Below are 12,312 nucleotides of genomic sequence, written 5' to 3'. Positions count from 1 at the left end.
TGTTCACTGCCCATTATTTCACACCAATCACTGAATCTCACACCAGGCCTACGCATGTCTCGAGGGCAAAAATATTGACTATCACTATATTTGTCACGATCACTATAACACACAACATAACGTTTAAGTTCAATATGCTGAAAACAGTATACATAAAACGTATGTATGTATGTATGTATGTATGTATGTATGTATGTATGTATGTATGTATGTATGTATGTATGTATGTATGTATGTATGTATGTATGTATGTATGTATGTATGTATGTATGTATGTATGTATGTGTGTGTGTGTGTGTGTGTGTGTGTGTGCGTGCGTGCGTGCGTGCGTGCGTGCGTATGTATGTATGTATGTATGTATGTATGTATGTATGTATGTATGTATGTATGTATGTATGTATGTATGTATGTATGTATGTATGTATGTATGTAGGCTATATGTATATGTATGTGTGCATGCATGCATGCATATACGTATGTATGCTCGATCGACCAAATTTCATTGAAAAGAGAAATTCACTTCAAAAAATAATTGCACTATGACTGTGTGAAATGAAAATGCGCGTATTACGAGAAATTGGGTAAAGCCTCAATACTGGCCACTTCAGATAGAAATATATCAGCGATTGCCGAAACTTTGTATTTGGATATGTGCTTTTTGTGACTGAATGGAATTTTTTTCTAGACTGGCAAGTTAGTCACAAGGCCATTATTTTTCAAGAACCAGTTTTGCATTTGACGGAATGATATGTTTGATGGATTTGATCATTTTCTTTGCGACGGTGATAGCAGCCGACCAATTTAAAAGGTTTAGTCATACTTTGCGAGAAATACTTACCAGCCATGGTACTATGAAAAATCAGGAACGCAAAAGATTTTAATCAGTGATGTCGCCTGTGACTAGACCCGGGAGCTCAAAAGTGGCGGTCGCAGTTGAGGGTATCGTTCGGGGAGGGGTGGGGGAGAAATAATGACGTTCGATAAATATTTTCGTTTCTCCAATGTATGGTTATCTTATGTTCTACTCGGGTTTTCTCTCAGAGCAGTAGACTGAGTTTGGACGCTTTCAAATTGATCGGCTGCTCCAACTCGGCTGCGACCGCATCGGAAAATTTCACGAACGCCCGCGCGAAAATCTTTGTACTTTAAGGCATATATGAAGGGGTTTACACACATGTTACAAAACACCATAATGACGGTGAAATAGTACAGCGGGCCATCGTAATGTATATCTACTATCTCCTGGTTGTCGGCGAAAAAAATTATTGACGTAGGCGACCAGCATACTGCGAAGGTAACTGAGACTATAAGCATGGTTTTAGTAACATTCTTCCGGGCTCTGCTAATAGTGTCGTCTTCCTTCTTGCCGGCATCATTGGTTCTCGCTCCTGGCTGGGCTTGGCCGACTGAGGGCGCCGCATGTCTCGGGTCACCCTGGGCGTCGTCATTTCGACTGCTGGCAGGGGCAGGGCAGACACTGGCAGGTTGGGGGCCGCCTTGCCCTTTCTTCTTGGAGCGCTTACGGAGTGCGACTATGATCTTGCCGTATGAAAACGTCATGATGCCGAGCGGCAGCACGTATTCGGTCAGGAAGACGACCCAACCGACCACAGCCCTGACAGTCTTAGTTGGCCAATCCTTGACATGGCACACGCCGTTTATGTTGTGGTATAGCGTGGGCCAGTAGCATTCGCGTATGTAACCGAGAACCCACACGGCAACTACAACTATCTTCACTTTGCCGATTGTGACTTTGTTGCGGTGATACACAGGGTGGCAGATCGCTAGATATCTCTCAATCGACAGTGCAGTAAGGTTATATGTCGATGAAATAAACAGACCCCAAAGAATATACTCGGAAACCCAGATCGCACAAACGATATCCCCGCCTATGTTATCCCGCATGACGTAAACTTTCGGGACAAACATGAGTACGATAAAGATGGTGGCGATAGTGAGATCGATAAGTGACTGATTTAAAATAAAAACATTGGTCAGTGTTTTACGTAGCCTCTTCAGTTTGATAAACACTACGCAGACCAACAAATTTCCAACAATTCCAAGCGTTCCGAAAAAACTGTAACAGACTTTGAGAACGATGTCGGGTGCATCTATGTAGTTTTCGGTGCCTGGAGTGGTATCCGTTGGAGACACAATTGAAGAATTCGACTGGTTATTCATGGTGTATCTTGCAGATTGGTGTTACTGTTCGTGGTCTTGTCAGGGTGGCTCAGCTCGAAATAGCGAAGATTTTCAATAACCTGAAGTGCAGAAAAAGAGATGATTGAGATTCGTCTCTTGTGTACATGTGCATCAAAGAGGAATAATTTTTGCTCGAGTGAGTTGTTCGCATTCTGTAGCCTAACATTGGAAATAGCAGCAATCAAAGGGCGTTGTAACACATCTCGTCTGAATCTTCGTTGAGATTCGTTAATTGACCGTTGTGGGTACGTGGTATGCATAGTTTTGACGCTGATACATGCAAAGAGCAACTTACAGGTGAACAGTTTCCGAAACTGAACCGGTTAACAGTTCCAAGCACTCTTGACTGGGGAAATTTTTGAAAGTGTCGTCTGCGCGTGCGCACACTCTGGAAGCAAGCGAGTCCTCTGCGACCGAGGACTGAGGAATTTTTCAATTTTTCTGCAAGGTAATTGGATTGGGTGTGTTACAGAACAAACGTACATTGACTAGCTAAATTCGGATAACAGCATACGTTTGTGTTCTCTCGGGCCTGACAGTCTCCCAAAACAGTCAGTTCCCATCGGCTTAGAGCCTAATGAAACAAACGCATGATGTTTCCCTCATGGACAGTCGCCAATATGTGTATATTATTTTAGTTCACTCGTTTAATTATACTATGTTAAACGAAAGTAGACGATGAGATTAAATGATACCTTACTCAATTACTAATTTACATCAGACACTTTATTTCTAAATCTACACTAGTACCTCACAATATTGCTTGCGAGCGGCAAGTTCTCAAAGACAAGAATAACAAATACCAGACCTAAATGATTCCTTAACATAACAGTCGCTTGCCTGCTTCTCTGCCGACATGAGTGCCTTATCTCTTTCCACTGGTTTATTGCCGTAATCTTATACCACGATACTAATTACACAGCGACAAAAAGACAACTGTAGTTCTTGCTGAAATGAACGTCATCGCCGGGGTAGACCGGCCGACGCGGACGCGATGTTGAGTACTGAGCAGTCGTCACGAGTTCAAACAAATTGATTTTTTTTCAACATGACTACTATACTGTAACAGTGGACACACTTTGCAACAAGTTCACGACCTCTGAACGTCAAACTATTAAAAGTATCAATCTAAACACTTTGTTGCAAAATCACAAAACATGTACGCGCTGCTAATGTGTCTGACGAAAAGATCTATAAATATGCTGATCCGATTGGGTCAAAGATCAGAGAGCGCCTAGCATTCAAGTCAAGGGTTCTGAAGCTGTTTCACTCAAAATGATCAAAACCAATTTTGCAACATACGTAGCTAGAAAATAAACTTTTTGAAAGGCTAGCCAGGCATGCACGCAAGTTGTTTTTAATAGAAATGATGATACCGCGCCCAACCCCCCCCCCCCCAAAAAAAAAAAAACCTTGGCAGACACGTGTCTACGTGAAATCAAATACTCAGGCTCGTCATTTTCTCTCGAGTTCGCACAAGAATTCACCTAAACACTCCAGTCTAGTCTAGTCACGGACATTTTCCAAATGGAATACCGAAGAGTATCCGTTGAGGTGCGAGAAAGAGTTGTTAAACTTTATTTGAGTGGCATTTCTTTTGGCCAAATTGGTCAACAATGTGGCGTTACAAAGGCGACAACATACAAAATTGTCAGGAGATTTAACGAGACTGGAGATGTCTTGCCCGCCAAGGTCAACCAGACACCGGTAAACACAAAATTGACACCAAACGTGTTGGAGTACATCAGTTACTACAAAACTGTAAAGCCCAGTATGTATGCTCGTGAAATACAGCAAAAACTACTAGAAGATGGTGTCTGCAACGTTCAAAGTCTGCCAAGTCGTCAAACTGTGGACCGAGCAATCCGGGAAAAACTGTTCATGTCGCGGAAGAAAATATCCAGGTTACCGTACGAGGCATGTACCGAAGAAAACCAGCAAAAGCAATTGGATTTCGTCGAAGAAATGTCTAATTTTCGACCGGAGCAATTACACTGGTTCGACGAAGCGTCAGTCGTGCGTACTGAAGGAAATCGTCGGTACGGCCATTCTATTGTCGGCACACCGGCCGTCGAAATACAGCGGTATGCTAGCAACGCGACATACACTATCAATTTGTTAGTGAGCGTGTTCGGGGTAGACCATGCTGATATCATCGAGGGACCGTCGAATGGCTACGAAATGATGAACTTTTTTGAAGAGGCAGTCGTGCAGACACACGAAACAGGACTGCCATGTCTATCACCAGGTGATTGTGTGATCATGGACAATTGTCCGTTTCATCACGCGCGGCACGTTGAACCACATCTAATTGAACTATTACGTGGTGTGCGTTTAATTTATCAACCGCCATACAACCCACAATACAATGTCTGCGAATATTGTTTTCGACATATGAAGTCAACTCTGCGGGAGAATGAGCAGCTGACATACAACTATACCGAACTTGCAATCGCAAACTCTATAACAAGACTTACCCCGCGTATTTGCCAAAATTTAGCCATCGAGGCTGGATATGTATAGATAACTTTAGGCCTAAGTTTTACGGCTACGTTGTTTATAAAGCATGTTTTTTTTTTTCTATTCATATTTTATACCAATCATACAGAGGATTATTACGATTGTAGTTTTATTTTTTGCCCTATCTAAATGAAAACTTTGGATAAACATTGTACATTGACCCGTATTGACTTTTTCCTGCTAATTATATATCTCATTTGTTACGATCACGATGAGCGTATTTTGCAGAATATCTCTCTCTCTCTCTCTCTCTCTCTCTCTCTCTCTCTCTCTCTCTCTCTCTCTCATGTACGATGTACAATCTTACACACGGTAAATAAAAACTATTTAAAGGGCGTATTTCGTATTACGATAATCTCTTTTTGGATAATTTGTTGGCCCTGAAAAGGGCCGTTTGTTTTGGTTTGAGTTGTTATGTGTACCTCAGGTTACACTGAGGAAGCAGGCACATGCCTTGCTGCAGGTTATCGTGTACTTGATATCTGCGCTCAATGTTTGAATGGATGATGTATCGGCAGTCGATTATGACACCACCTCCGATATTCCACATCATTGGCCATGGGTAAGTACTTGGTCGAGGAATACCAGTTACCTCAGCGTAGATTGTGACTTCTGGAAATAACGCAATATTTGCTAGAAAAGCTCCAGCCAGTTGACGAGGTACGTGTCCAACAAGTGTATTATCGTCATAAACACCAATGGCATTATCGCTGTGTACATTGAATGTATCATGCCAACATTGATAAACTCTTCCAATTTGAACATCAGTTCGATAATAGTGATGACCTTTTATAACAGCGTTTTCAATGATGAATAATGCCATGATGGGTACCGGGTGAAGTGTCTAATTGCCAGTATCAAAGTTGACAGTGTAAGCGGACTAGGTTGACTTTGTATATTTATCGGGTACTTGATTACGCAACCATGTGACTAATTTGTACTGCCTAAGCTGCACTGTATATAAGCTAGTTAGGGAGTACTGACAATACCCAGTTCGAACAAATTTGTTGCTTTCACTTTCGTATATACTTCACTTTTGGAAGATGCATTCACGAATATATTTGAGATCGCCCTCCTAAATAAAACATACTATTCACTCTTACAAGGTTTAGGTGCCATCGACAATCGCGTCGATGGTGTTTATTTTGGTAACCTAAAGGCCTCTTAGTAAAGATTTTTATCATCAAAAAGTTGTACAAAATTGACAAAACACGTGTTACTGCTAATGTCACAGACCGTCACCGCGCCGCTATGGCAGAGCTAGATTCCCCGCGAGAAATACTCTTTAAAATACATTTTATGTATTATGACATTCCACGAGTGACACCCATATTCATATCAGAGTCGAGGTTTCATTCTATGGAATACTGTGATTTCGTAAAACAACTTGGTAATGACATCAGCTACATCGGTAGAATGAGCGCTATTCGGCTGCAAGTTCTCGATGAGGAAAACCAACGCCTCGATTTGCCATCCAGTCCCTCCTCACGTTTCAGGCAGTTGGTAATCGATAATTTACGTTCTGCAGGAGGCACTCTCAAGGTACAGCTATTTGTTGTCGATGGAAATTCCCCGTCCATTTTGAAATCTGTGGCAACAACTAAAGTTTTGGCGGATGACGAAGCTGGTATCAACGCAAAACGTCGCCGACTTGAGTCAGAGTACCCCCCGGGGAGTACCCACGCGGAGAGGAAAAGTTGACTTCTGCTGATGCTACTGTACTGAAACGTGTGTCCGTACCAACAAGCCAGGGACCCACATTACGAGATCGAGAAGTTAATCTGGAAGAAAAACTGGATGTGCAGTCTCAAATTAAAATAACCCTTGAGCGAGAACTGACCGATTTAAAGTCACCACCACCACCTCTACCGGTTCTACCTCTACCCGGACAGAACGTTATTGAGGCAACCTGCGCACGATGTCACCACAAAGGGCATAAAGAGTCGGGTAATCGTAAGAAAGCTGAATGTTGTTATGAGCGTTGCCCCGGATATATGTACTGTGGTAGAATGGACAAACATAGGGAACATGCAGACCTGATCCGTGAGGTATGGTGATCGTTTATTTTCCATGTACATTTCTGTTGTAAAAGTTTGAATGTTTTATTGCGAAGTTGGATACGGTTATCGTTATCGGTTTCGCGGAGTCTAATTCACCTAAAAACAAAAGAAAATAGTATCGTTCGTTTATGTACAGTTTCCTTTGCAAATAAGTGTTCATATTTTTTAATCTTTGCAGAAAGAAAAGGCAGTAAAAAAAGTACGCGATGAATTAAAACAGCTCGAAGCAGAACGTCGAAACCTTACTGCCTTCATCGAGAAAAACAGCACACAGTTTACGCGTGTAGTGAAGCCGCGCCTGGAGAAAGTTTACCAGGATAAGTACAAGGGCACAGCTGGTCGAAGTAGACTCATGCGTGATGTACGGCCACAGTCGCTCGAGAGTTATTCAGCTCTGGGACTATTCGCTCCATAGACGAGTATACAGAAGCGAGAAATACCCCAAGTCTGGAAACAGAATGGCTATTTCGTATAGGGATTTTGCCACCATGTCAACTTCGATGTTCGATTTTACCGTGAAAAGTAGCAAGTTCATCTATCATGTAACCGTCGACCGTTCCCTATCATTCTCAAAATTCATACCTGGTACTTGATTTACTTCACAAACGCTCGTTTCGTGTGATTTTCGGCGAATTCGACGGACACGTTGCTAAAGCATAAGCGTGAGCAACATTCCGGTCACCTCACAGTGGACGTTGGGCACCTCCACTTTACTGACGTTAGCGCCGCGTACCCATGAGGGGTGACTGGAAGGTTGTTCAAGCCTTATGTTTTGGCGACGTGTCTTCTGAACTCGGCCGAAAATCACACGAAAATTCATACCTGATACTTCATCTGCTTACAAAATGCTCATTTCCTGTGATTTTCGGCCGAGTTCAAGAGACACCTGGCCAAAAGATAAGCGTGAGCAGCATTCCAGTCATCCCTCATGGGTAGGCTGCGCCAACGTCAGTAAAGTGGAGGTACCCAAGAGGTGACCGGAATGTTGCTCACCCCCAGGTTTTGGCGAGTTGTCCGTCGAATTCGGCCGAAAATCACACGAAACGAGCGTTTTTGAATCAGATAAAGTATCAGGTATAAATTTTTAGAATGGTAGGGAACGATCGACGGTTGCATGATAGATGAACTTGCTAATTTTCACAGTGAAATCGGACACGGAATGTGACATGGCATGGTTTTATAGCCATTCTGTTTCCAGACTTGGGGTATTTCTCGCTTCTGTATACTCGTCTATTGGGCGAATAGTCCCAGAGCTGAATAATCTCGAGCGACTGTGGTACGGCTTCTCAAAATTGCACTGAACGGAAAACTTCCCCCAGTTACGATGGAAGACGATGTCGAATTCCCTCGTCTACTGAAACTCGGTAAACAGAAAACAAACTACTCTGAACAGGATGATGAATCTACTGATTCAGACACAAAGTGTGTCAAACAAGTAGCGGAAAGTTCTCCAGTGAAAAATGTGAGTGATGGCATTGATTTACGACATGCAACCGGCAATCGAAGTGGAGACAAAATAGAACAACAAAATACTCCATGTTTTCCTCCAGCTTTTCATGCGTATGATCATATTATGAGGCCACAAGTATCACCCATGCCGTGGATGTCACCGTACGGAGTACTTCCAATGTATCAGCCTCCATCCAATTTTCAACATTTTCCCGGTACGCAGTCTGGTTATCCAACCTACGGTTTACAAAGACCCACTGCCGTCACCCATACCGTATCCACGCCAACGGTTGCCGATGTAACAAAACCCATTCCTGCCACTCGTACCCCTAGCAGTAGTACACCCAGTGCTGAGTTTTATGTACCGCGTATACCGGCAGTTCACCCCGAAATTCAACCTGACATAAACCAGAACGATGAGAATGCGGATGAGATGCGGGTGAGATCAAATTTGGATCTTTGTCTACCGAGACTACTGCTATTCAGTCTGAATCTGCGGACAGTCATCTCACTCTTTTAGACTTGGCTAACATTGCAACAAATCAAAATTAGTCAAAGTGTTCCGTGGAGTTGCTACGTTTCCGGACGAATCCCAAGCCTTCGTTACTGCATGCTGCATACCATGTTATTTATATGAATGTTGTTTTTGCAAAGTTTAGTAGTTGTCGTAGTTATTTATTTGTTATAAAGATTTTTACTTGTAAAATAATTTTTATACATTTTCCTGTAGGTTTATGCTGTTTGTTGCATATGTAGTTCTCCCAAACTTTTGTTTACACTGCGATTTTATTACAGGTATTTTTTGTTGTTGCCACATTATTTTATTTTCTAAAGCTTTACATTACCCCGTGTTCCATTTTGGTGTACGTTATTACGCTGCAAAGATGACGGTCATTTTTTTAAATTCAGTAGTATAGACCAGTGTTACATTTTTTTCCACCGACGAAACCAGTATGTTAGTTTACCGGGCATCAACAAACTGCATTGTTTAGGAAAAAATACAAAGAACGCAGTTTCGCTATGTAATACAATTTTATTGAAATACATTGACTAGTAATAAAAGCTGCACAGAGTAACGCATGATGGACAGTTTGCATTAACTTTGTCACTATCGGATCGGCGAGCAGGCTAGCTACGGCAGCTATTAGCGTTCTCAACGGCATATTTATAGATCTTTTCGTCAGACACATTAGCAGCGCGTACATGTTTTGTGATTTTGCAACAAAGTGTTTAGATTGATACTTTTAATAGTTTGACGTTCAGAGGTCGTGAACTTGTTACAAAGTGTGTCCACTGTTACAGTATAGTAGTCATGTTGAAAAAAATCAATTTGTTTGAACTCGTGACGACTGCTCAGTACTCAACATCGCGTCCGCGTCGGCCGGTCTACCCCGGCGATGACGTTCATTTCAGCAAGAACTACAGTTGTCTTTTTGTCGCTGTGTAATTAGTATCGTGGTATAAGATTACGGCAATAAACCAGTGGAAAGAGATAAGGCACTCATGTCGGCAGAGAAGCAGGCAAGCGACTGTTATGTTAAGGAATCATTTAGGTCTGGTATTTGTTATTCTTGTCTTTGAGAACTTGCCGCTCGCAAGCAATATTGTGAGGTACTAGTGTAGATTTAGAAATAAAGTGTCTGATGTAAATTAGTAATTGAGTAAGGTATCATTTAATCTCATCGTCTACTTTCCGTTGAGCATCACTGTAATTACTATGTTAAGAAGAGAGTTTCAGCAAGGGAAAACCGGCAAATGACATTTGGCGAACGAGTACCAATTAAATTCTATCGAAGGGGCAGTAGCTGTAACCTTTGATGAATTTTTCACAATTTTTGTTTCGTATCTCGACTGCAAGTTCTAGTGTTCTACTAAAGCTGTTAAAACATCAACTATTTAACTTGTGAACATAGAAACTGTCTATATATAAAATGCACCGTTACTGTTTACAATTGAATTCTAGTCCGGACCAGAATCCACTTGTCAACAATAACAATGCAGTCACATGTACAGGCAGAGTTGACAAGGTGAAAGCTATGTATCTTAATACACCTTGGGGAGTAACACAAGAAAATGTAGTTGACATTAAAAACAAAAAATTGTTATCAAAATCATCTGAAGTTACGGCTACTGTCCCTTTAATACATCTTAAATCTAGTAAAACATAGAACGAGTTGAGCTTGGTGACCGCCCATGGGTAACTGACTCGTTTTCTTGCAGGGTACAGATGCAGGAAATATCATTGCAATTTTGTCATTTTCGTGAAACTTTTCATGAAATTCTCGGTACAAGAAGTCATTTCGCAAATTGATCTCGAAAAACGGTTTAAGGGTGCTGTATTTCGAGATACACTGGCAAAACCATTTCCGGGTTTTTTTTGGCAAGAAATTTCGAAAAATGCTGACTCAGCAGTTTATCCACGTTTTGTCCAGTTTACAAAGTTGATAAATACTTTATTATACAACTTCGTTTTTGGTTACTTCCTACATCTTAACAACTGGAAAAGAATTTTTTTAGAAATCAACACTCAAAGTGAATCATTTTGCTTCAGGCTATTTTCATGTCGAAGGTTGAAATGTGTCGCAAAGTAACACATTGGCTGGATATCTGTTACTTACGACGAAAAGGAAAAGGACAAAATTTTCACTTTTGCACAGTCACCAAAGTTGTCCAACGAGTATGACGTCAGTATTATTTGTCCGACAAACACGAGTGAAGAACCGAGTCAGTTCGTGAAACGTTAATCTACCGAGTATTCATCTCAGTGTACGAGTCTATGTTGAACTTGACAATACAAATGAAGGATTTTTTGCTTGGGCTAAGGCAGCCAGCGACTTACCGACTACACAGTGGTCAGCATCTAGTCAATTCTATGTACCTGGCGGGCGGCAACGTCCAGGGAGTGAATTCGGTGTTTAGGATTCGATGATATGATGAGAAACCTGAAAGGAAAGTCAAAGTCAAGGCTCAATCTTCGATGTTTGCATGGACAACCAAAGCAAGCAAGGATTTTCCAATCGAAGATTGGTTGTGCTCGCATTCCATGTTTCACCATAGACCCTAAAGTGAGAGGGGAGAAGGAGGGGGGTCGATAAATTCACGTGAGCAGCATTGAGTCAAAGACGTATATATTGTTTATCACTGGTGTTTACTTGCGAATGTTATCTTCCTGTCTGCCAGTGGCTCACCCACTGGCTGCTAGTCTCGCTGATTTGTCAATCCATCGCATCGTACTCCAACGTATTGCGTTCGTTTATCTCACTTCAGGGTGTAATCTGCCTCCGAACGCGTACGGGTACTGAGCACTTACAGTAAGCTTAGGAACACGGCTAACTGACGCCTGAATTTGTTCATCCTTCCATGACCCTGTTTCAAATGGCAAAGGCCACATTTAAAGGGGCTTACTTTTAATGGTGGATCCAATTACACATGTGATGTTGCTACATGTATTAGCCCGCCCCGAGGACTAGCATATATACGTACTCAACATACTGACGCTTGCGTAACCGAGGTAAACCCATTCCAAGACTTTCGAAATATCTCACTCAAAGGTAAATGCACTCAGCGGTAATGGACACAACAGCAAACGTGGTACTAATTAAAACCTAATTATCTCAATTACGAGTCGATTTGCATACAAAGACGCACACCTAATCGGTGGCAGCGCGCACAAAGACGGCAAGTGTTTTTTACAAGCATGTTTCCAAAAGTAACTTTATAAACTAATTGCAATATAGGAGCTTGTCTGATCCGATACCGCCATTAAGCGTTATATCTTAGTACGATCGTTTTCGAGAGCTGTTTTAATGATTATGGTTGAATATGATTGATTTATATATTATGTCACGCCCTTTATTATATAAAACCCCGCGCTTCGACAATACGAGAATGGACGACCCCCGCCCTTCATGGAAGCATACCTAAACATGGGAAAAGCTGTATCCAAGGCGATGGGATCTATAAACTTATACACCTGGAAATAACTACAGTGTAAGTTAAGCGTCTTCGTACAGTCCATGTTTTGAAGAGGATCTCGAGTTCTTCTCAGCGAGCCAAACTTGTAACCCCGAGCAAAGTAGAA

General features: G+C 41.8%; 1 protein-coding gene across 1 annotated transcript; it reads right to left on the bottom strand.

The window, feature by feature from the left end:
• Nucleotides 1–456: 456 nt before the first annotated feature.
• LOC139117845 (cholecystokinin receptor type A-like) lies at nucleotides 457–11,170 on the bottom strand. Its single transcript, XM_070681081.1, has 2 exons — nucleotides 11,071–11,170; nucleotides 457–2,261 (listed from the first exon to the last, which is right to left on the bottom strand). The coding sequence occupies exon 2, from the start codon at nucleotides 2,179–2,181 to the stop codon at nucleotides 1,015–1,017; it is 1,167 nt and encodes a 388-aa protein (XP_070537182.1). The 5' UTR covers nucleotides 2,182–2,261; nucleotides 11,071–11,170; the 3' UTR covers nucleotides 457–1,014.
• Nucleotides 11,171–12,312: the final 1,142 nt, after the last annotated feature.

The sequence above is a fragment of the Ptychodera flava genome, chromosome 18 (genome assembly GCF_041260155.1).
Source record: "Ptychodera flava strain L36383 chromosome 18, AS_Pfla_20210202, whole genome shotgun sequence".
Classification (NCBI taxonomy): Eukaryota; Metazoa; Hemichordata; class Enteropneusta; family Ptychoderidae; genus Ptychodera; species Ptychodera flava.
The sequence above is the reverse complement of the archived record's forward strand: the minus strand, read 5'-3'. Positions and strand labels throughout refer to the sequence as shown.